The sequence below is a fragment of the Lissotriton helveticus genome, chromosome 3_1, assembly GCF_964261635.1.
Source record: "Lissotriton helveticus chromosome 3_1, aLisHel1.1, whole genome shotgun sequence".
Lineage (NCBI taxonomy): Eukaryota > Metazoa > Chordata > Amphibia > Caudata > Salamandridae > Lissotriton > Lissotriton helveticus.
The window spans coordinates 615,956,513-615,980,953 of NC_136061.1; the positions used below are offsets into that span (position 1 = coordinate 615,956,513).

The 24,441-nt window shown below is 48.7% G+C and overlaps 1 protein-coding gene across 1 annotated transcript in view; it reads right to left on the reverse strand.

Moving 5' to 3' along the window:
• The window catches only part of BARD1 (BRCA1 associated RING domain 1), a 581,961-nt gene that overhangs the window by 175,717 nt on the left and 381,803 nt on the right, over nt 1-24,441 (reverse strand). Inside the window, exons 5-6 of the mRNA XM_078680597.1 lie at nt 17,665-17,745; nt 13,437-13,609 (exon numbers count right to left, since the gene is read on the reverse strand). Coding sequence (XP_078536723.1) covers nt 13,437-13,609; nt 17,665-17,745 — 254 coding nt within the window. The remainder of the gene's footprint in view (nt 1-13,436; nt 13,610-17,664; nt 17,746-24,441) is intronic.

Below are 24,441 nucleotides of genomic sequence, written 5' to 3' on the forward strand. Positions count from 1 at the left end.
TGCGGTGCAAAGCGGGACGGTGTTCCATGTTCTCCAGGAGAATGCCCAAAGGTCTCTCTGCGGCTAGGTGGCAGTGCCGAACAGCACCATCAGTGAGACCAGGGTTGTGGTGTGAAGTGCGGCGGTGCCCTCTGCGGGGCCTTCAGGTCTCAGAGCCGGCAGCAGCGCCGTTGAGGGCACTGGTTGCTGATTCTTCTGTTGCAGCACAAAGCACACACTACCCAGTGCTGGTAGCAGATGAACTTGAAGTCTTTGTTGTTCCTGAGACTTCTTGAACAGGGTGCAAGCTCTACCATAAGCCCTTGGAGAAACTCAGAGAAAATAGATACAGAAAGTCCAATCCAGTCATTTCACTGCCCAAGACAGAAGCAGCCACTGCAGGCCAACACAGCAAAGCACACAATAAAGTGGTAGTCTCTCCTCACAGCTTCTCCATCTCTTCTTCTTGGCAGGTTTCTTAATCAAAATACTTCTAAAGTTCTGGGGTCAGGGCCCCAATAGTTATATCACATTTCCCTTTGAAGTGGGTACAAACAAAGTTCCACTGGTATACATAAACAACTTCTGCCTGGCTCAGGCCAGGTTCACTCCAGGAGGGGAGAGACAGCTTTGTGGAAGACAGCCACACTCCATTCACGTGCAAGTGACAACTCCTCCCACTACTCTAAATTCAGCCAGGTCTATTCAGCCTGGTTATGAGTCACCCAAGAAATGCAGCGCACACCTCAACCCCCCCTTGTGTCTGTCTAGCGTGAATGCAAATCCCTGCTCCTGTCACTCTGAACCCAGACGGTGAATACACATATGGCAGACATACAGGATGGTTCAGCAAGAAAGTTCCCACTTTCTAAAAGTTACATTTATAAAACACACAACATAAAAATCATCTTCACTAAAATATGTTTTTTTAAATTTGGAGTTCAGGAAGCCTAAACTCCACTTCTCTATCTTGTCCCCAAGGAAAGTTATGCTCGTAAGATGTTACTAAGCAGCTCCTATGCAAGCCTATGGGACAGATAGCCGCTAAATAGTGATAATGCAATTGGTAGAATGTCACTATCAGGACATGTCACACACACCAGTACATGTCCTGCCTCAAACATACACTGCAACCTGCCCAGGGTGGTACCTTGGGCCTACCTGAGGAGTGTCTTACACTCTTACATGTAAGTAATGGGACAATTTGGGCCTGGCACGTGGGTTACCAGCCCCATCGTAATTACCTCTGTATTCTTGATGGCGTACTGACAGAGGCAGTATTTTAAGACCTATTTCACAAGCTTTACTGGTTCCAGATTGGGGTGCAGCGCAACTGACATGAGACACTGGACGCAGAGTGTTAACATAACAGTGGATTTCTGCATCTCTTCATATTGAGGAGCAATTAAAAACAGTGCACAAAAGGTTGTACACTAAATTATTAAGAACGGTTGGAAAGGTGACCTTTAGAGGACTGTTAGTTTCTTAGGTAACATTGCTCTGGGCTCTAAGATAGTGATTGTCCGCTTTGGTAGTGTCATGCACTTCTTCACTTGAGTGTCTCTTTCTCCCAAGAGCCATAGGGAGTCATTTGGAGCTTGGCAGAGTTGGAAAACTTTAGTAAATAAGTAGTTTTTATGCCATGTCTAACCCACAGTGCCCTTCCCCATGTAGAGTTGAGAGAAGCATCAGGTTTGCACTAGTGGAAGCTTAGTTGGCCCTGCCTGCCTCAAACCTGTCAGTGCCCCATCAAGAATATGGAGGTAATTCCGATGGGGCAGGTAACTTGTTACATCAAAATGACGAAGTCCACAAATAGACTGCAAACAAAGTACGTGTCACCCAGGGACTCTGGATGCCAAAATAGGAAGAAATTCTGGAGAGAATATGGAAATTAAGGGGGGCAATCAGAAACATAATTAACAATTCATCCAGTAATTCCTCATTTCATTGGGGATTAGGGATGTCCTTAATATCCCTGTTCATTTCACCTCCTAGTACTTCTATACTGAGGGTTGGGGGGTGGTGTGAGCTTTGATTGCACTTAATATCCAACCTGTAGCCCTTTTAATGTGCTCCCATACGCGAGCTGTAAAAAGTGGCAGTTGGGATATAGACAGCGAAGATTGTGAATTGCTTTTCTACCTTCCCTTATGATTTGCAGATCATTTCGAGCCTGACAAAAAAGGACAGTAAACTCTCTGTGAAAGGACGATATATTTATTGGTCATTCAAAAGAAGCAACAGATGTTTTGGGAGGGGCGAGGTAAGCTTCACCTACACAAGACAGCTTTTAAATTAACATATTTATTGCTCATCTCCAACTCATTTTAAGCAGATGAAATTTGAAGTCTATAGACCACCAGATAACTTGACAGGTTACCTGTAAGACAATATGTTTATAACTTCATTTCCCACACACCCGTATTAGCTTTCGCACCATAGGCTCATGAGTGCCTTATTTACTTTATAATGAAATTGGTCTTATTGATCAACCCTAATCGTTTTAAACTCCACATTATTAATGACCAGGGAGACACTGTGATTCAATCTCTTCGAGATGACTACGAGATCCCCTGTACTGCCCAAATTACTACAAACGATTACCTTGATAACACGCTCCTATGGGTGATTAGTTTCTCAATGAAGCCAGAAATGAGGAAGCGGACTGTCCTTGCACCGGAGCCTGTCAATATCACTAAAGTGGTTAACTGAACCCTGCACTGCTTTTACCCTGACATGTGGAGTGGGATAAGATGCAGGTCACCCTATACACAAAGTATCCAAATGAAACAAGCCATTTTGATTTAATATCTAAAAAAAAAAACTCAACACCAACGTGCTTTTTGCACAAGAAATGAACATATTGTAGATCAGAAAGTAAGATGGGATACAGGAATGGAAGAGTAAAGAGCTATCAAGATTAAGACTGTCAAATAAGCCTGCTGGAAGAAGTTAGTTTTCGGTTGATGTTTAAAGATCGGAGAACTCACTTGTCCTAGTGATTGTGGGATGGAATTCCATAAATTGGTGGCACACACAGAGAAGGACCTGCCTCATTATTCTGATGGGTTTAACGTGGAATTCAATAAAGCCGATTTTTCTGTCGAACGCAGAGAGTGGCAAAACGATACTTTGAACAGAAGGAGCCAGACAGAAACTGACATTTTGTACAAAAACCTTTGTGTAACCAAGGTATTCAGTGTCAGACTTATACCCATAACTTTGATTCCGGGTCATGGTCCTCATAATTGCAATCATTTTTAAACAGAAGCAGGAGACAATATAAAAGTAAAAAATCTCCATAGTACATGTGTTGCATGCACAAAATAACCGCAACATCAGTGAAAGAGTGTAATAATCTTAGCACATCAATATAAACGGCATTCCCGAAGGGGTAGCACATCTACGCAGGCAGTATTAAAATATAGCTTATATAACAAGACGATTGCACTTGAATACAATTATGGAAACCAACATGAATTGATATGACCAGATCACTTACATTTTGCAGAGCGGCACACTGTTGCATATATGCAGCAGGGAAAAGCTCCCTTTCAGATGATTATAATTAGATTTCAGATCAGACAAATTCAATAACTAAACCTTAATTATATTATTTAGAAATTGAGGCAGCAGACTGGATTGTGTACATATTTCTAAGCCATCTCAAACGTTTCAAGCAGAAACATGGCTTCCAAGAAAATAAGCCTTTAGGAAGCACATCCTCCGGTACCCTTAGTGATTTATTGGGATTTAATAAATTAAGTTTCATCTACTATTGAGGTAAGGCGCAACTAACCAATCACCTACAATCAAGCACAACCATCCTCTACCTGCATAAACCACTCCCTGAAGCAAAAGCTGTGCACCCTCCGGGGAGGAATCTTTTACCATCCAACCAGTTAGTGGACGGGAAAGAGGCAGCGGTATGCAGGGCAACTGTAGTATTACAATAAGACTCTAAACTCGCTGCACGACCAGCATCTATGAACCTATTGGCTCTCACAATCTCTGCAGCAGAAGCACGGCTCACATTTTCCTCTTATATGACCACCTAACAATAAATGTCAGATGAAATCACGGCAGAGGGCAGGCTTTTGGCGTGCTAAAGGCACGTCAATCTGCACCTGTCCGCACCAAACGGACCACAGGACAGGATCCCTGGCCCTCCTCACCCCAGACAGTGGTCTATGCCAGTCAACATTTGCTTGCCCTTAGAGGGTCTTATAATCACAAATGTCTCCACTCTGGACTTAACTAAAGACAGCAGAGCTTGTAAGCATTGTTCTTATAACGTGTTACCTGTCCTTCTTACAGATAACCCCCTTCTGAGGCCGACAGGAAAATGTTTCTTCTAAATTGCCATTCTCTGCCTCGACATTAGCTGGATATTTTCTCCTTTTCGGAGAAAGTTATGTCCGATGTTTTTCTTACAGAAACCTGGTTCCATGAGGAGTCAGGACCGGACATCATTCAACCTCTACCCCTGATAATTATATAGTTCGGACAGACATAGGGGATAGATAAGAAGAGGTGGCGGCCTTGGAATCATACTGTAGTCCTTCCCTTACTTTTACTATGCATACCCTTTCACTGTTCCACTGTGAAATACTTCCACTCTCTATTTCTCGGTCCCCACCTCTATGTTCTCAAGAGCCTATAATTTATGGTATCTTTAGTGTTCGAAATGGGGGTCCCTAGTTGGCAATGGTTTGCACCTTTGTCCACGTAGGGACCCTACTTCCTAGTCACGGTAAGGGGGATACACTTCTAAAATAACCCCTGCTCACCCACTTGGTAGCTTGGCACGAGCAGACAGGCTTATCTCAGAGGAAGTATGTAAAACATTTGTGCATGCATACAGTAACAGTGAAAACACTACAAATAGACACCACACCAGTTTAGAAAAATAAGCAATTCTTTATCTTAACCAAACAAGACCAAAAACAACAAAAATCCTCAATACAGTTCTGAAAAATATGCAGTTTGCAAGAAAACCTTAAATTTATAGAGATATCCACAAAACACAGTTCTTCCGAGTCTGTAGCTCCGTCCAGGGCAACCACCATGTTGAAAACAACAGAGTCTAACAGTTCCAACCGACGCGTCAGTATGAGCCAGCTACTTTCTCATTGCGGCCTCGTCGTTGATGCGAGTTGGTCGGGGCAACTGTCATGGTTGCTTTGCAAAATGGAAGCGGTGCAGGCAGCGGCTCAGTGATCCTCCAGATGGTGTCGGTGAGACCAAGGCTTACGATGCTGGGTGAGGTGGTGCTCGGTGCGGTGCAGGGCCCGGAGTCGGTCGAAGTTCGGGTCGTGCAACGATGGTGTCGGTGATATCCAGGCAGGGTGAAATTAGGCAGTGCGGAATGCGGTGCCCACAGGACGCGGTGCAAGCAACGGCTAGGTGATGATCATCCAGACGGAGTCAGTGAGACCAAGGATGCGGTGGGAAGTGCGGCGGGCCTTCTGCAGTGCCTTCACGTTACGGAACCTGCGAAGGAGTCGGTGACAGAGTCAGCTGCTCCTTTCTTCTGAGGCGACTAAAACCAGTGGTTCCAGAGACGGTACCCAGAAGGATGGTGAGGTCTTTGCTGTTCCGGAGACCTCTTGAACAGGGGGACAGCCCTACTTCAAGCCCTTCGAGACACTTTATAAGCATATACACACACTCAGTCTTCTCCTTGGCAGAAAACAGCTACTTCAGGCCAACCCAAGGCAGCACACAGCAAAGGGGCAGTATTTCTCCTTCAGGTTTTCCAAGCTCTTCTCCTTGGCAGAGGTTCCTCTTGAATTCCAGAAGTGGTCTAAAAGTCTGGGCCCCACTTTTTATAGCACAAATTATAGCAAAAATTCCTTTGTTCTCTGGTGGCAGAGAAGCTCTTTGCCCAGCCAAAACCAGTTCTGTCTTCTTTGGTGCATCTTACTGGCAGGAGGTGGAGATTGCATTGTCGCAAGCAGTCCAGGCCCATTCAGTTGTGAAAGAAATCTCCCTTCCCCCTACTCTGAATGCAGCCCAGGTCTATTCAGCCCACCCCTGACTCACCATGGAAAGTTAGGACACACCTCAAACCCCCCCAGTCAACCCTTAAGTGGCTGTCTGAACATAATGCCCAACTCCAAAGCCATACAGTCAATGCACAAACCAGGCAGAGGCAGACAGGATGACTAAGCAAGAAAATACCTAGGCTCTAAAAGTGGTATTTTCAAACACAGAATGTAAAAATCATCCTCACTAAAAGATGCAGCTTTATATTCTGAGTTCAGGCATTCCAAACGTTGTCTTCCTATCTTGTCCCAATGGGAAATTATATTTATAAGAAATTATAAATAAACTCATATTCTATCCTATAGGACAGATAGTCTTTCACTAGCGACAAACGAAACGGGCAGCGTTTCACTATTAGGACATGCCACACACATCAGGATATGTCCTACCTTTCACCTACAATGCACCCTGCCCACAGGGGTACCTTGGGCCTACCTTAGGGGTGGCTCACATGTATGAAAAGGGAAGGTTAGGGCTTGGCAAATGGGTGCACATGCAAGGTTGACATGGCAGTAGCCGACTGCACACAGACACTGCAATGGCAGGCCCGAGACCCTTTTGCATGGCTGCTTGAGTGGGTGGCACAATAAGTGCTGCAAGCCCACTGGCAGCATTTGGTTTACACTGTACTAGGGACTTCACAGTAAACCAAATAAGCCAATTATGGAAACACTAATCTATGACAACAATTTACAGCCGGAGCACTTGCACTTTGACACCGAACAGCAAAGTGCCCAAAGCATCTAGACCATCAAAAACGAAGTCCAATACACAGTAAAAACACAGAAGGCAAAAACGCAGGGGACACCCACGCCAAGGATGCCAGGTCAAACATTTAGTAACACCACTCCGCCTCTAGACTCTGATCCTAGTAGCTAATACGAATATTACAAAATGGTTAAATCATTATTTTCATCCAACTATCCCAAAAATGAAGCTTACTCAAAAAAATTATAAATAAGTTGGCCCCCAGATTAAAGTCCTAAAAAACCGTAGCCAGATTGCAGAAAGGGAATGGCAGAAAGATTATGGAGAACTTAAATAAAACTAAATACCGGGATACAATTACGGCCTATCACACAGAAATCAGACTGGTACAGGCCGCCTATAATGAGGCTAGTATTCGTGAAGCTACCAACTCCTCTGGGGAGTTGTTCGCAATTACCTAAACGCTGTTGGAGGGGAATACCAGTATACCTCCCTCTGAAAGTTCTAATGACAAATGCAATGCTTTGGCAACCTATTTTAGTACTAAAATATCTGATATCTACCTATGTTTTCAATGAAGGGAGGGATGCACTAAGCCCACTCTCCCTAGTTTTAATAAAGCGTAAAACCCACCTTTCCGGACTGAATTCCCCGCGAATACTTTCACTGCCCTTTTTCGCTTAAGTAAATCTGGATCCCCTTTCGACCACGCACCACCTAGAATAATTGCCCTTGGAGCTGCGACTATTTACCCCACTTTGTTCAAGATGGTCAACCTTTCCCTGGAAAGGTGTATGGCGCCTCAACCATGGAAGCACGCCATGGTCAAAGCCATTCTGAAAAAGCCCAATTTTGACCCTTGCTGTCCAGGGAATTTTCATCCTACCACTATGCTTCCAGGCATAAGTAAGGTGGGGGAGAAATAAATAAATTGAATCCTTTGAGGCTAACTCATTCCTGCACCACACCCAAACCGGCTTTCGACCAAAGCACAGTACAGAAACCACTCTTAAAGTGGTGGTGCAGGATGCGAAAAACTGACTGGATTAAGAGGCCAAATTTGCTATTCTTCTTCTTGTTATTAGCGTGGCCTTTGACTCCTTGGATCACTTCACACACCTAGATAGGATTTGTAAGGCAGGTGTCACAGGTAAAACGCTGAACAGGATTAGTTCCTTCTTGAGGGATAGATCCTTTGAGGTTTTTGATAAGACTTGCTCTTCTGCCTTCTTTTCAGTTACCTATTGAGTTCCACAAGGGTTCTCTATTAGTCCTATGTTGTTTAAAGTGTATCTACAACCCTTGGTGGACATCATGGTTCCCTGTGGGATCTTAGTTGTCTCTTACGCGGGCAATACCCCACTGTTTTTTTCACTTGCCCCAGACATGGATCTCCCAGTGTCCACCTTGGGTCCTTGTTTGCAGCAGGTTGCCAGCTTTATGAACCATTCCTGCCTGAAATTGAATGAAGATAAGACAGAACTCATGATCCTCTGGAGCAATTCCCATCCTCAAAGGGCCCTTGACAGGCCGGCCTGTCTCGACCCTCTCCTGCTCTTAGTTCAGGCGTAAAACGACAGTGGTGTGGTTGGAGAAAGATTTAACCATGGAAACCCAGATCACCAAATTGTCTGCTACCTATTTTGGAATTATGAGTATGTTATGCAAGATTCTGCCTCTACACCCTCGAGGAGGTAGGTAGTCCAGGCTTTGACTCTTTCACGCCTAGCCAACGGTAATTCACTCTACCTTAGTGCCTCAAAGGCAGTTATTTGTAAACTACAAGTTGTACAAAATGCAGTCGCACAACTGCTTCATGGATAACAAGGCATGAATGAGACATGGTTGGATTGAACTCCACTGGCTGCCAGTTGCCCAAAGGACTGAATTTAAATCCTTGTGCACGGCGCAGAGAGCATTTCACGTGAGCAGCTCCCCCATTTCCCGCCTATTGGTTACCCCCTAAGCCTCTAAAAGGCTACTCAGATCCACCAACTCATACCTAGCCTCTGTCCCCACTACCAGGAGAGCTAGAAGTGGATGATGTTCCCTATTCTTTAACACAGCGAAACTTTGGAATGCTATCGCCCTGGCTATACAATCCATGAACTAGAGGACTTTTCGAAAATCCCTCAAGACCTGGCTTTTCAGGAATTGATCTTTGAGGTTGGCTCCAGTGCAGTGGTTTTCTTTCTCAGTCAGCACTGGAATACCTCTGGATCGCCATGCATTTTATAAATGTCCTAGCATAGCACAGCATGACTGCAGCACGATGTCAGAAAAAGCCTTTACGCAAAGCAAACATATTGTGGCTGACAATCTGCCTTTGTGACACTCACCCTGCATGCAAAGTGAGACGAAATATGTGGGCATTAACTAAAGAAAATCATCCTTGGCCAGCACTGCAAACAGCTAATTAAAACGAGCACTGGCAAAGCCAATAGGTTTCACTGTTTTCATACATTAAATGGCAAACTCAACAGCTATAAGTCTTTGTCAGAGGAAGTGTTTGGCAATTATTGTCTACCTTCTGGGATTTGAGCACAGCTGTCCTCGAACCCCCCAAAAATATGTGGGGTTACCACAACTTGGGATTTGGGAGAAGAGCCCCTTTACGTAATAGTTTACATTAGCAGAGATAAGTGGTACACCCTAAGAAAAATACGGTAACAAGGAGACACTAGATGAAGTTTGTGATGGAAATGATAAACCAAAAAGATACAAACTGCAAAGAATTAAGTTGAAGATACTTTAATAATAGACCATTATTTTCAGTGCATCTGTAAGAAGGCCTATGTTTGAGCATGTCTTTACTGTGTGAAAATAAACCTGTAAATCAATTGTTGACACCAACTCAAAAGCAAAGCCAAAACCTTTTGTCTTGTGATCCGTGACATGTTTTCATTTATTTGCATGCACAAGCAATAGAAATCAAAAGTTTAAAAGTAAAAACAACAAAGCGGCCAATTTGGCAGATACATGTATCGAAAGAAAATCAAGCATTGCCAAAAGCAATAGATCTTGCCCTTTGCGAGAACTATTGGCTTTAGCCTTGTTATATACCCGCGTTACTGCTGTTCAGCATGGCTAAAAGTTAGTGGCATAGAGGAGAGTTTGGTAGAGTGGCATGGAGTAAAGTGTCGTGGAGTGGAGTGTTGTAGTGTGTCAGAGTGGAGTGTCGTGGAGTAGAGTGGAGTGGCATAGAAGAGTGGAGTGGCATAGAAGAGTGGAGTGGCATAGAAGAGTGGCGATGCATAGAAGAGTGGCGTGGCATAGAAGAGTGGCGTGGCATAGAAGAGTGGCGTGGTATAGAAGAGTGGCGTGGCATAGAAGAGTGTGGCGTGGCATAGAAGAGTGTGGCGTGGCATAGAAGAGTGTGGCGTGGCATAGAAGAGTGTGGCGTGGCATAGAAGAGAGTGGCGTGGCATAGAAGAGTGGCGTGGCATAGAAGAGTGGCGTGGCATAGAAGAGTGGCGTGGCATAGAAGAGTGGCGTGGCATAGAAGAGTGGCATGGCATAGAAGAGTGGAGTGGCGTAGAAGAGTGGCGTGGCGTAGAAGAGTGGCGTGGCGTAGAAGAGTGCAGTGACGTGTGGCAGAGTAAAGTGGTGTATAGTGTCATACAGTGGAGTGGCATAGAGTGGAGTACAGTGCTGTAGAGTGGGGTGTTGTAGAGTGCTGTAGACTGGAATGTAGTAAAGTGTTGTAGAGATGAGTGGCAGAGAAGATTACAAGATCTGTGGTAACTCTACGGATCTTTTAGGTTTCACAGGGTCTCGGTGTTAACAACAGAAAAATGAAGAATTACTGGGAGGGAGGAGGTGGAGGATCGGGACTGGAATAACAGATTTCTCCGGTAATACTTCATTTCTAAGGGGACATTCAGGGTCCCATTTGTAATGTGTGGTAACTCCGCCATACCATGTAGTCACTGACTGACCTAGTATTAGTAACTCATGGAGAAGGTGGGGGTAGTTAGGAGGGGGGATAATGGGGCACTTGCATTAAGGCCTTAAATGCATATTGGGTGAAAGTGGAATTCAAGGGTAAATCTGATGCTTATTTTATAGGAGCCTTACGCGTATTAATCGTGGTACATTGCTGCATCATGTCGCTTGCCTCTTTGCATAATCTAGTGCAGTACTTTTAGTTCTGAGATGTTACTCGGGAAAAAATCGCTTCGTTCAAAGCAGCAACCGAACCGAAAATAATAACCTTTAATTTTGCCGACAAAGAATAGCCAGCTGCTTTTGAAGAAATATGGGCACTCCCCCGATCAAGCTGTCACAATGCAGCTCTCTGCTGCAGCCAAGTTGCAGCACGCCAGCCGCATATTAAAGAGCCACGGTCCATTAGGAAGCAGGCTGTAAATTACAGCCCCGCACCGCGCGCATATGCAGCTGAAGGGCAGGGTGGGCACACAAACGTAAGACCGTCAGGACTGATTGACGCCCCCGGCCTCCCCAGATCCGTCGTGTTCATACATTTTGAGTCAGCTTACCTGTGGCTTTGCCTGGGTCGATAGGCCCCCATTAACAAGGGCTTGTCAATCAAAGAGAGCAGGACAGATCTTTCAGGGGATGAGGATCACACGTGTAGATGAAGTGAAATGCCGTTTCAAAAACAAATACAAGGTACCCCCCAAACCAAACAAAGGCCCCCACAGGTTTGCAGCCCCGGGTCCTCCGCTAAATCGGAGGGGAGCATCGCCCCACCAAGTGCAAAAGGAAAAAGAAAATGTCAAAGTAACGTTAACAACGCAACATTAATAATGCGTTATCATTTTATGCTTCTGTACGGTTATGGCGGGGTGGTGCTGCGCTTGTCACAGGGATAGGGAGGAGCGATTGCTGCTGCTGCTGCGACGGCTGGCCAACAGTCATGCGCACTTAGCATGTTCTCCAACCGGCTGTATTGCACAGCTGGGTGGAGAACATGCACAGGTACCCACTCCCAGTCTGCGCGCCGAACCACGGCGCTCAGACCATTCACGATGCTACTATTATGCTAGTGACAGCAGCATCCTGATTGGCTATTGGGGAGTCAGAGTGCCTGTGTGCTTCTGTGCTGCCAAGAAAAGAGGACGCAGATTTCTGTGGTCATTCAGGTAAGTGAACTTCATTATTATTTATTTTTTTAATTGATTTACTTCCCCCCACCTTACCACTAATTTTCCAAAGCGGCCACCACTGGCACCTTGTTACATTTAAAACAAGTGGCTACACAGATTCCTGTCAATCAGCCAAGGCTTACACCGTAGGACTCCAGACCTAGCAAGACAGCTCGAAGGTACAAGCTCAGAGGAGCAAGGAGCAAGACTCACAAACCGCACTTGTGCCGTCATCTCCAATTCCACCTTTGCAAAGGAGATTAACGATGACGGGATATAGGCCTGCAGCTTCACAGCACTAGAACGACAGACCAACCGAGGGAGCTTTTTCAATCGAGTTTGTGCCATCATTAATTTCAGGAGAAAGCCTTCTGCCCCAGCATTCCAGTTCTTCTCCTCTGACTATTTTGAGTACAAGGTCCCAAAAAGTTTCCAGCTCTTGGGTACTAGTGGCTGTTTTATGCTTGGGTCCTCGCTACAAGATCTAGCCTGCAGGACAGGCCTATAAATCAGTGAACCTCCATAAACTCTAGTGTTTAGAAGTGTGCCAAAAGGATACAGTAGTTCATTGTTAGGTCGAAGCCTACCTGACAGCACAGCTGCCTGGTTTCCAAAGAATTGTTGGGGAAACTCGGAAAGCTTCCCTGGAAATGCATTCCGTCCACTGCTTAGCATCGGTAATGTGTTCAGTCACTCACAGGTGTTTGACTTCTATTTGCTGGCTTTATTAGACTGTCTAGTATGTCTTTGTCCCACCTGTGGAACATAGCCTGTTCTTCCACAAGTGCTCACTTTCTGTAAGCAGGCCTTTAACACCATGCGCGCGGCGCGTTTTCCCGCTGTGCGCTGAAGTTTTTAAAAACCCGCGGTTCATGACGAGCTCAGCTCGTCATGAGCGTACGAGAGGTGTACCTCATGACGAGCTGAGCTCGTCATGAGCGTCGAAGGGGTTAAATGTTGTTCTTATCTTGCCACATTTGCTTTGCTTTCAAAGACAGCAGTATCAGCAGCCAGGCTCTATCTTTTGAGGAAGCTTGGTGATTGCTTTTCCTTCTCTGACTTCAAAGTCAGAGGATTGATGTGACAATCATGCTGGAGACTGTGGGTGTACTGGAGGAAGGCTGTATAGGTTATTTTTTTCTAGCACACAACAAAATTTAAATGTCAGTATATGAAAAGTTCAGATATTTTAGAATATACAAGAATTAGGAAAGCACTAATGAAGAAAATTTTTTGTCATTCTGAAGTGTGGTGGAACCAAATTTTTAATACAATCAAAATGAATCAATACACTAGCAGAGTGTGCAAAGGGGACAGCTGCTTCGAAAAGAGGCAAACGCACAAATCAAGTGCACAAACTCCAATTTGCCAACTCAATGCTGCTCAGTTTGTCCATATCAGAAAGAGGACAGACAGTATGATGGTCTCTCTGGATTAATGCCTTCAGACTAATGCAGAGGGTGTAACTATCCACCAAGTCAATTTACTGGCTACAGTGACAGGCCAACAATAAAGAAATACTAACAAGTAAACGATTTAGGCATTCCCATCCTCGAGACTTAGAGGAGGAGGGTGTCTGGATCTACTCACACAGCTTCCCGCGAGGCTCCATGTGCCAGAAGTAGCTTCACTATGGCGGTGTGTCCGTTCTTGACTGCGTCATGTAACGGAGAGTCGTTCTGGTAACCCGTCGTGTTCACCAATGCCCGGTGCTGCAGCAACAGCTCCACGACTGCCACATGTCCGTGGTTGCAGGCCTCGTGCTGGTGGGTGAAAGGCGGCATGTAGCGCGCATGGGTTAAAAAAAAAAAAAAAAAAAAAAAAAAAAAGAACGAGGGAGATTAGCAGGCAGCAGTATTACAACTGAGAAACACATAGAGAATATTTCACTAACTAGATTTCCCTAACAGCAAATTGCTTCTATTTTTAGGAGGACGATCAAAGCAGAGTAAAATGTCATATATTGGTCATCTCATTTGCATATATTCGATGTATACTTATTGAAACAATGTTTGCGTCCAGTGAGTAAGTGCCATCTTCTAGCAAGCCTAACCATCTCAACAAACAGACAGGGGGACCCCTACCCCTCTCTGCTAGGGGAGTTTGTCTCATCAGTTTATGGACGTTCCATTCTTTGTGAATGAACAAAATAATTGCCGACCTTTCAAATAATCGTTGTTGACTGCAAAATGTAACCCTATTTTTGTATCTTCTATCTGGCAGACAAGCACCGTGAAGAGACCAGAAAGCAATAAGTGTGCTCCACAAAACATCACATACACAATGTATAATTAATTATCCTAATAGTGTTTTGTTCATATGATGACACATAACCAGTGGAGGTCGCAGAGGTGTTGGTTGATGTGGTTGTGCCGTGGGATATCGGGAATCAATCTGACTGCGGCTTACTGGACGTTCTGGCATTTGCAGAGGAGTTTTCTGTTGCTTCCGACATAGAAGGCGTTGCCGTAGTGCAGACTGCTTGTCACGAGTGCGTGAGCGACTGTTTTCCTGGAGTCAGGGGGGATCCACTTGAATGTTTTGTGTAGTATGGGGAGGGTGTGAAAACATGCGAGGAGACGCAGTTGATCTGGTAATTCATGGTGAGTGTTGAGTCTATTATGATGCTGAGGTTAAGTGCATGGCTTGTTGGGGTGGATGGGTTTTCCAGGGCGGGGGGTCACCAGGTGTCATCCATTGCAAAGGGGGTGGAGCAGAGGAGGAGGACTTCTGTTTTCTCCGAGTTGAGTTTCAGGCAGCTGCTCTTCATCTAGATTGCAACAGCTTTTATCCCTTCTTGGAAGTTATGCCTGGTGATGTCGGTTTCCTTGGTGAGGGAGAGGATGAGTTAGGTGTCTAATCTGATCACCTCTGCAGCTCTCTGTCACCATATCTTGGTGATTTGTGGTGCAGGACATCAAAATTATCCTAGTGAAGTCTCAACCTTGAAATGAAGGACTATCTTCTGTTTGGTGTTCCTGTGGCAACCTATTAGTGCCAACTAGTTTGGGAAGCAGTGCCTCAGCTGTTACAGAATACCATAAAGAATTCTATTTCTGGCTATTGGAAGATTGTGTCCACTGCCACTTTTAGTTAACAAAAACACACACAAATTCCCAATAAATGAAAGTTAACTAAACAAAATCATACATCATGTCACTGAAGCAACCAATTTTCTGTCCCCCATGTCCTAGCAAGACATCTAAATATAGTCAGTCTTTACACCTCTTTCTTTGAGCAGGGTTAGCCAGTTAAGTACCATTGGTAATGGTGACTGGCATTTTTCGGAATCATTTTCGTATCTTGCTTTGGACATATCAAACAGTTTTCACCTAAGCTTTTTGACAGGGCAGACATGGCAGGGGACGCCCATTCAGCCATGAACAAAGACACTGTCCCCAGGCAGAGCATTGGACCTAAAACCCCTAGGACTTTAGATTACTTCAAGGAACAGGAGGACCCTGCCAAAAATAAGAGCGAAGGACTGTGTCAGGAGCGCTGCATTTGCTGAGTGAGGGGTGGGTTGGGTTGCCGTTGCTGCTTCTGTCTATGGTGGAGGAAAAGGACGGACTCTTTTTGCCCTGCTGTAGTATCCTGCTTGTGAAGAATCTCCAAGGGCTTGTGTATGCTTGCCTCCTGTTGGAAGTCTCAGGGAAATCAAACACTTCAGAAGAGATCTATATCAGATCTAAAAGAAACCTGCCTAAAAGGAGAGTTGAAGAGCTGTGTGGAGTGCTATCCCTTTTCTATAGTGTACCCAGTAGCGATGGCCTGCAGCTGCTGCTCCTGCAGGAGAAGGACAAATTACTTCTTTCCTTCTTTTATTTTAAAAGTAAAGCACATGAGGAGCACTTTTTGTGTGCATCCCAGTGAGTGGGGAGTGCTGTTTCATACGGTTGGTGCGGGCTCCCCCCAGCCCGTGCACCACTGCACTGTCCCTCACGGTTCCAGGAAGGGGAGAGCTTGAGGAAAGGACATGCTCTCCCTCTCAGCCAGTGTGTGAGGGCCACGTCAACGTCATGCATCCTCACAGAGGGAGCAGCCATGCTGAGGCACATCCCTGACAAGGGATCGTTACCGCTACAGCAGTGAAGAGGAATCTCCAGAAATCGGCAAGAAAGAGGCTGAGAGGCCTCTGTCGACGTCAGCAGTGGGTTGGGCTCTGACCTGAAGAGAGAATGCACCGCGGGCTGCCAAAATCATCAGTGGGCTAAGAGAAAGCGGAAGAGCTCCGCTGCCGTCCTGCTGAGGGCTGGGCCGTGGAGGGATTCCCACTGGCAGTGTGGTGCTACCGGGGGCACTGTGAGGTCTCAGAGCCAGTGCACACCTATGCCCCAGGGACCGGGCTGCCCAACATCATTGCAGCTGCTCTGTGGCTCTGCACTTTTTACTGAAAAACGACATTGCTTCTATGCTGGACTCGAGTATGAGCCTCACAGGAGGAGCGACTGCCCCGTCCGTTCGCGGGCAGTAGCCATTGACTGATTACAACACAGGGGCCCAGCGATTTGATTGCACTTGTTTGTTTACAGTGAGCAAGAACACAGCATAGTGTCCGAAACGTGTCTGTGACATGCACGCCTTTCTGCATATGAAATAAAAATCTGGCGACAACCATTATCGTATCCGTGGTACTGGTCGGTGCATCGAAGCACTTGGGAAGTGGAGTGTGTATATTACATAATGTGCATTTTAAAACCACAGAACGGCACCAAACAGTTATGTCACTGTACTAATAACAGACATGGAAAAAATACTAATCAAAGTGTTTTGTAGTTCTATGCCTTCGAATAGCCTATAGAACATAGTACCTCTTCGCAAACAGTTTATATGAATGATACTTGTGGCATTGTAGTATAAAACATAAAACGAAATTCATGAATATATATATATATATATATATATATACACACACACACACACACACACCTTGTTCACACAGTTCAGCGCCATTAGAGATAACGTTTATATACTGTTGCCATGGACACCATTTCACTAACATGGACATAAAAAACCGAAACGGTACTTTACAGGCATGTTGATAATGCGAGTAGGAATACAAAATATGTATAAATAGATATATGTGTGACTCCTTCTAAAGACAGCATTGGTTATAGAAATTCAGCGTTATAAATTGTAATCTAGGATTGTAAGTCACACGTACAGTACAGTTTGTACGCAAACCATGGTATGGCAATGGTGTATGGAATCAACAGTGTGCTAATGCAAATTTTCCATTCAACAAAGGGGTAACAGAGTTATACAGATGTGTAAGGTACCAGGTCCTCAAAATGATGTTGGTTTCCAAATACCTGATACAGTGACTCAATATAAGGCTACAATCCAATGCTTTAAACCGATGGCAAAACGTGAAAATAATTTTAAAAATTTAAACTCTGCACTAGATAGGCTGTAGGGGAGCGGGTAAACATAAATATAATTACAGATACGAAATTAGCTCTTCATCAGAGTTGAGGCCATACAGGATTTTACTATTAAGCATGAGGATATACCGTGATTCCAACCTCAATTGTCGCTCCCTATCGCCACCCCTCAGGGTATTATATATATAATGACTGCTGCTTTCTAGAAATAGATTCGGTCTCCAGAGCAGATGATGGCAGTACGTAAAGGTCCCTCTTCGCCTGAAAATCAGCTGGTTAAATATTTTACTTCGATGGTTGATACTAGCAAAATTGAGTTTTTCCCCTAACAGGGTCACAGAATCTCAAGAAAAAATACATAAGAACAAATGAGGCATTCACTTGTAGAAATCTGGGTAGGGGTTCTGAGAATGGTTAATAGTTACTCTACTTACCAGAGGTGTCCAGCCTGCATGATCTTTAACATTGGGGTCCCCACCATTTTTCAAGAGGTCTTCCACCGCCAAAAGGTCGCCCTGTGCAAGAGAAGAAGAGAAGATGCCATCAAAGATCACACAATCGGTCACACAGTCCTGTAAACCAATATAAGCAGCTATACTTTAACCTGCCAGTTTTTCCACATGCTGCTTCAGCTTCGGAAATTACATTGTCTCTATCTTTACCAAAGAAGTACCTATCTGTAGCGCCTATGATGACAAAATAAATGCCGCTATTTGGTGGTTCAGTGTGCAGTTTAGGCAGCATTCACTGTGGTAGTGGGTTCTTTACTCATTAGGAAATGCACTTCTTCAGGGTTATCTACTTTTTAATCTATCTGTGCAACAGGCGTTTGTAGAATGTGGATGTTCCAGTGCCATTCAGAGCTAAAGTGCCTTTGATATCTTCACTGGGATTGTTGGAGCTTGAGCTGAAGTGAAGGACAGTGTGAGTCTGATGGAAACTTGAGGGACAAGAGATACGAGTCTGGAATGGACATGCGAAGGGGTGGGCACAAGAGGCTACAGGCTGATGCAGATTACCCTGAAAGGAGCCTTTGTAAAGGTAGTTTGTTTCTTAGCTCGTTTTGAGGGTTATCGGTGGCCTCTTTCAGGTTTCTCAGAACGCAAATGGGTTTGAGTGAACCCAGCTCCCTTCCTCAATAAAACTGCTACAGGACAAGAGGTGGACAACGAGATAATTAGTGACTCAAGTGAACTGCCAGGATTCCACAGTTTAAGCCGTGTTCAGGTGTATTGCTCTGATTCCTGATTACTTCACAGATTAGTCAGGATGACCGTGTTGTGTGAGATGGTGTAAATTCACTCGCTTACTTACCAGTAATCTTCATAACTGAGTTATAGCCTTCCTCATCACAGTCACCTCTGAGCACTAAGTGTTCGGGGCACAGCATTTACCCATAGAAAAAAAAATCCCCACCCAAAATAGTGCTCTTGCAGAAAGTACCTGTCACCTCACCTCTAAGGGTGGGGCAAATCCATACCACATCCTGTAATTTCCAACCAATCATAATGACCCAAAAACAAAATTGTAATTAGAAAAGCAGATGAGATCCATCAACTTGCCCAGTGACTTGAATGAGCCCCACCGTTTTCTCTTTTAATTGTCCTGCCAACTTCCAAAGGCTGGAAGGATACAGGACAGTGACGAGGAAGATTATGACTCGGAGTAATGAATATTACTGAGACAATACATTCCTCCTCCGTCTTCCTCATCACAGTCACCTCCCAAAGAGCTTGACGAAACCAAAAAAGAAAACTGTTAGAAAGGCGATCCCGGGGGAGGCAGAAGATGTCTGACTGACCACCCCTAGGTCCACCCCTCCGTCGGGTAGTGGCCGAGCGTTGTCGAGAGGCCTCCTGGGTGAGGTTCCTCTCCTATAATCGTAACAGCAGAGTAATCACACCACTACAAATGGACACCACACAAAAGGATAGTTTCTTAGGCTTTATCGGTAACGAAATGATGATGATCTTCAGCAATATGTACAAGCGGATCGAGGGATCCGTAAAGTCTCGGTAACAGGGAACAGGGGGTAGCGGGACAGTCTCAGTACCGGATGGGTACAGGGATACCCTGCGCACAGCTCTCAATCCTCGAGCTGGGGGGTTCCGCCAGGTCGAGCCGCGGCAGCGCCAGCAGGCTCCGAAGATTGTTTCAGCGAAGATGGGCCACGGCATCGCCAGCAGGGTCCAAGGATAGTTTCAGCGAGGATAGGCCGCGGCAGCGCCAGCAGGCTCCAAAGATGGTTTCAGCGAGGATAGGCCGCGGCAGCGCCAGCAGGCTCCGAAGATGGTTACAGCGAGGATAGGCCGCGGCAGCGCCAGCAGGCTCCGAAGATGGTTACAGCGAGGATAGGCCGCGGCAGCGCCAGCAGGCTCCGAAGATGGCTTCAGCGAGGTTGGGCCGCGGCAGCGCCAGCAGGACTCCAAAGGTGGTTTCAGCGAGGTTGGGCCGCGGCAGCGCCAGCAGGTCTCCAAGATGGTTTCGGCGTTCAAGGTAGTGAGTCTTTCTCGGGGTCAGCCGCGACTGCGTCAGCAGGGCTCTCGACTCCAGGAAACAACTGGCGTCCTAATCCAGGGCTGGCCCAGATATAGGACTGGAGTCCTTTGATGTCCGGACTCTCGCGCCTGGGGGCCAGAGGGGCCGGGATAAGGGTGTCCAGACACCCAGCAGGGGGGTGGAGCCAGCGCCCAGGGAGGCCGGAGGGCGATCGATACCAGGCGTCCGGGGATGGCTGGAGGGCCATCGAAACTCCCCTCCTCTTAGATCCGTCGAGTGGCTTGGTGGTCCGGAGTAGTAGTCGGACGTGCAGCTGTGGGGCGAGTAGGGTTCGCCGGGTTCCAGGGGGGAGAGCCGTGGGATGCCAGGGTGGCTGCTCTCGTCGGGAGTTCGTGGAGGGTAGTGCCAGGGGGGGCGACAGCGGGTCGATGGAGGGCCGATGCCGTCCCGGGCCCGCCATGCGGGAGGGGTAGGACCACGCCACGAGGCCGGGTCCAACACACGTCCCCTCCAGCTGAAGGCAGGGAGAGTCACCCATCTTCTTGGGTGTTCTCCTCGCCGAGGCGGAAGAAGCGGGACAGGCCATCCGCATTGGCGTGGTCGTTGCCAGGGCGATGCTCCACAGTGAAGTCCATCCCTTGGAGGGAGATGGATCAGCGCAACAGCTTCGGGTTCTTGCCGCGCATCTGCATCAGCCACCGCAGGGGCCGGTGGTCGGTCTGCACCCGGAAGTGGGTGCCGAAGAGGTAGGGCCGGAGTTTCTTTAGGGCCCACACGACGGCGAGGGCTTCTCTCTTGATGGTGCTCAATCGTTGTTCTCTAGCCAGCAGGCGCCGACTGATGAAGGCCACAGGAAGGTCAACTCCCTCGGTGTTAACTTGTGATAGGACCGCCCCGATGCCGTGCTCCGAGGCGTCGGTTTGGACCACAAACTCTCGGCTGTAGTCGGGGGCTTGGAGCACAGGGGCGGTTCACATGGCAGTCTTCAGAGTCTCAAAGGCTGTTTGGCACTCGGGGGTCCAGTGCACCTTCTGGGGTTGCTTTTTGGATGTTAGTTCAGTGAGAGGCCCCACAATGCTCCCATTGTCTTTTATAAAGCGCCGGTAATATCCCGTGAGTCCCAGGAAGGCTCGGACGGCTGTCTGGGTGGCCGGGGGCTCCCAGGCCATGATGGCGTCAATCTTTGGTTGGAGGGGGGGCCACCTGGCCGCCCCCTACTTGGTGCCCCAGATAGGTCACAGACCCTTGGCCTATCTGGCACTTGCTGGCTTTTATTGTCAGTCCGGCCCGTCGGAGGGCCGTCAGGACCTCCCAGAGGTGGGTTAGGTGCTCGTCCCAGTGGAGGCTGTATACCGCGATATCGTCCAGATATGCGGCACTGAACTCTTCTAGCCCCGCTAGCACTCTATTCACCCGTCTCTGGAAGGTGGCGGGGGCGTTTTTCATACCGAAGGGCATCACCTTGAAATGGAAGTGGCCATTGGGGGTCGAGAAGGCAGATCGCTCTTGGGCACCAGGGGTGAGGCCGATCTGCCAATACCCGGCCGTGAGGTCGAAGGTGCTGAGGTACCTGGCGGCCCCCAGGCGATCGATCAGTTCATCGGCCCGGGGGATGGGCTGGGCGTCGGTCTTGGTGACTGCATTCAGCCCCCGGTAGTTGACACAAAACCAGAGTTCCGGGGGGGCGCCGGGGGCGGCGGCTTTAGGGACCAGGACGACTGGACTGGCCCATGGACTGTCTGAGGGCTCGACCACCCCCAGGGCTAGCATCTTGGCAACTTCGGACTGGATGCAGGCCCGAACTCGGTCGGGAACTCGGAAAGCCCGGTGTCGCAAGGGCGGGCTGTCCCCGGTGTCGACATCGTGGACACACCACCGGGTGACCCCTGGAGTGAGTGAAAACAGGTCTGCAAATTGCCCCAGCAGCTTTCGGCAGTCCTGGTGCTGTTCGGGGGTCAGGGCGGAGGAGAGGAGTATTCCCTCGACGGAGCCGTCTTTTTCAGAGCACTTCAGGAGGTCGGGCAGGGGCTCGGAGTTGTCTTCGGCTCCGTCATCCGTAGCCAACAGCAGGCTCAGTTCTGTGCGGGCAAAGTGGGGCTTGAGCCGGTTGGTGTGCAGAACCCGGAGGGGGTTCCTGGGGGACTCCATGTCCACCAAATAGGTGACGGTGCTCTTGCGCTCCACCACTTTGAAGGGCCCCGTCCACTTGTCCTGGAGGGCACAAGGTTCGACCGGGGACATGACCCAGACCTGCTGGCCCGGCTCGAACTCGATGGACGAGGCGTTCTGGTCATACCAGCGTTTCATTTCCTCCTGGCTGGCTTCAAGGTTGGCCTCGGCCAGTTCCCGGAACTTCCGAGTCTGGTTGCGGAGGGTCAGGAGGTACCGGTAGACATCAGGTGGAGCATCTCGGACTGTAGCCTCCCAGCCTTCTTTGACCAGGCTGAGGGGACCTCGGACAGGGTGTCCGTACAGTAGTTCAAAGGGGCTGAACCCCAGGGACTTCTGGGGCACCTCCCGATAAGCGAACAGGAGGCAGGGCAGCAGGACGTCCCATTTGCGGTGTAGGGGTTCTTCTAGGCCCTTGATCATCCCCTTGAGTGTTCGGTTAAACCGCTCCACAAGTCCATTCCCTTGGGGGTGATATGGGGTGGTGAACTTATAGGTGACCCGCACTGTTGCCACAGGGACCGCATATATTTGGATATAAAGTTAGTGCCCCGATCACTCACGACCTCTCGGGGGAATCCGACTCTGGAGAAGATCCCATCGGCGCCCGGCCCACCACGGGGGCCGTTATGGTCCGGAGAAGGATGGCTTCTGGGTAGCGGGTGGCATGGTCCACCAGGACGAGGATGAAGCGATGTCCCTGAGAGGTGCGGGGGTCCAGGGGCCCCACTATGTCGATCCCCACTCGTTTGAAGGGGGTGGTTACCCCAGGAAAGGGTTGGAGCGGGGCCTTGACTTTTCCCCCGCTCTTCCCGCTGGCTTGACAGGTCGGACAGGTTCGGCAGTGATTGTGCACATCGTTGCGCATTTTTGGCCAGTAAAAATGGGTTACCAGGCGGCTGTAGGTTTTGTCCTGCCCCAGGTGCCCGGCGAGGGGCACGTCGTGTGCCAGGTTTAAGAGAAAGTCTCTGAATCGTAGGGGGACCACCAACACTCGGCTGGCCCCCAGTTCGGCAATTTTCTGCTCGCTGTAGAGGAGATCGTGGTCCCAATAGACCCAGTGGGACCCCGATGGGTCTCCGGCGGCTTGATGTCGGATTCCCTCGAGGGAGGGACAGGTTTTTTGTTCTTGCCGGAATTGTTCTCGCGTGGGGCCACCTTCTTGGCGCCATTGGGCTAGTTCGGGGAGGTGGCCGAGCTCGGTGATGTCTGCATGGCTGGGCCCCCGGGGACCGGGCTCTGGGTCGGCGTCCTCGGGGACAGCGGGCGGCGGAGGTGAGGGCCACTCCGGTTCTTCAGTCGGGGTGTCTTCGTTCGGGGCGGTGGTCCGGGCGGCCATGGATCGGGTGGTCGCACAGACCCACTCGGGAAGGCTCAGCATCCCCAGATGCTCCTTCCGCTCTACGTGGGCCCAGGGGGAACTTTCCAGGTCGTTCCCGAGTAGGCAGTCCACGGGGGCATCGTCCCGGACAGTCACTTTCAGCATGCCTGACACCCCTCCCCATTCGAAGGGAATACGGGCCATCTGGCACAGGTTCTCGGAGTTGTCCGCCGACGGTACTGGGCACAGGACATTGGGCAAGATCTGGTCGGGGGCCACCAAATGGCAGCGGACAGCCGTCACGCTGGCTCCAGTGTCACGGAGGGCTTTGGCCCGGTGTCCATTAATGGTGACCCATTGGCGGTACTTTTGCGTGTTGCCTGGGATCGGGGCCAGAGGATCATGTCTCTTTCACCTAGGCACACCAAAGACATAGCGGCGGGCTCCCACTCGGCCTGGTCGGGGTCATCGTCTTCTTCTTCGCCTCTTTCTTCGCCCAGGGCGGCAGCCGCGAGCTGGCGGTGGGGCGGACCGGTGGGGCCGGGCCGGGTGTTCATCGGGCAGATGGGGGTCACTAGCATAGTGACCAGGCCGCTGGCATCTGTGGCAGGCAACGTTAGGGCGGGGCCCCGGTCGTGCTGGGGGGCCCCTCTTCTGGCCAGGGATGGCGAAGTTGAGGTCGGGGTGGCCCCGTGGGGGCGTCTCGGCCCCGGTTCTTGCCTCCTCCGCCGCCTCGCGGCCGGTGGCTCCCTGGGGATCCTCGGCCGTAGTCTCCCATCGGGCTCCGGGGGACTCGGGTGCTCACCCATCGATCGGCCTCGCCGGCGAGCTTACGTGGCTCGGTCAGTTTGCTGTCGAGGAGATGCTGCCGGAGTTCGATGAAACAGTTGTTGGAGAGGTGTTCCCACACAATGAGGTTGAACAACTGCTCATAGGTGGTGACCTGGCTACCCTTGATCCACCCCTCTAGGGCTCTACTATAAAAGTTCACGTACTCCACCCATGTGGTACCGGGGAGTTATTTACAGTCTCGGAATCGCTGCCGGTACATTTCAGGGGTGAGTCCGTAGCGAGTGAAGAGGGCAGCTTTCATGTGTTCGTACGAGGTCATCTCGGCATCGGGGAGCTCTAGCAGAGCGTCTCTTCCTTCGTTGACGAATTTCCCCCACAAGCCGGCGCCCCAGTCCTTGAGGGGTACTCGATGGGCGGTGATGGGTACTTC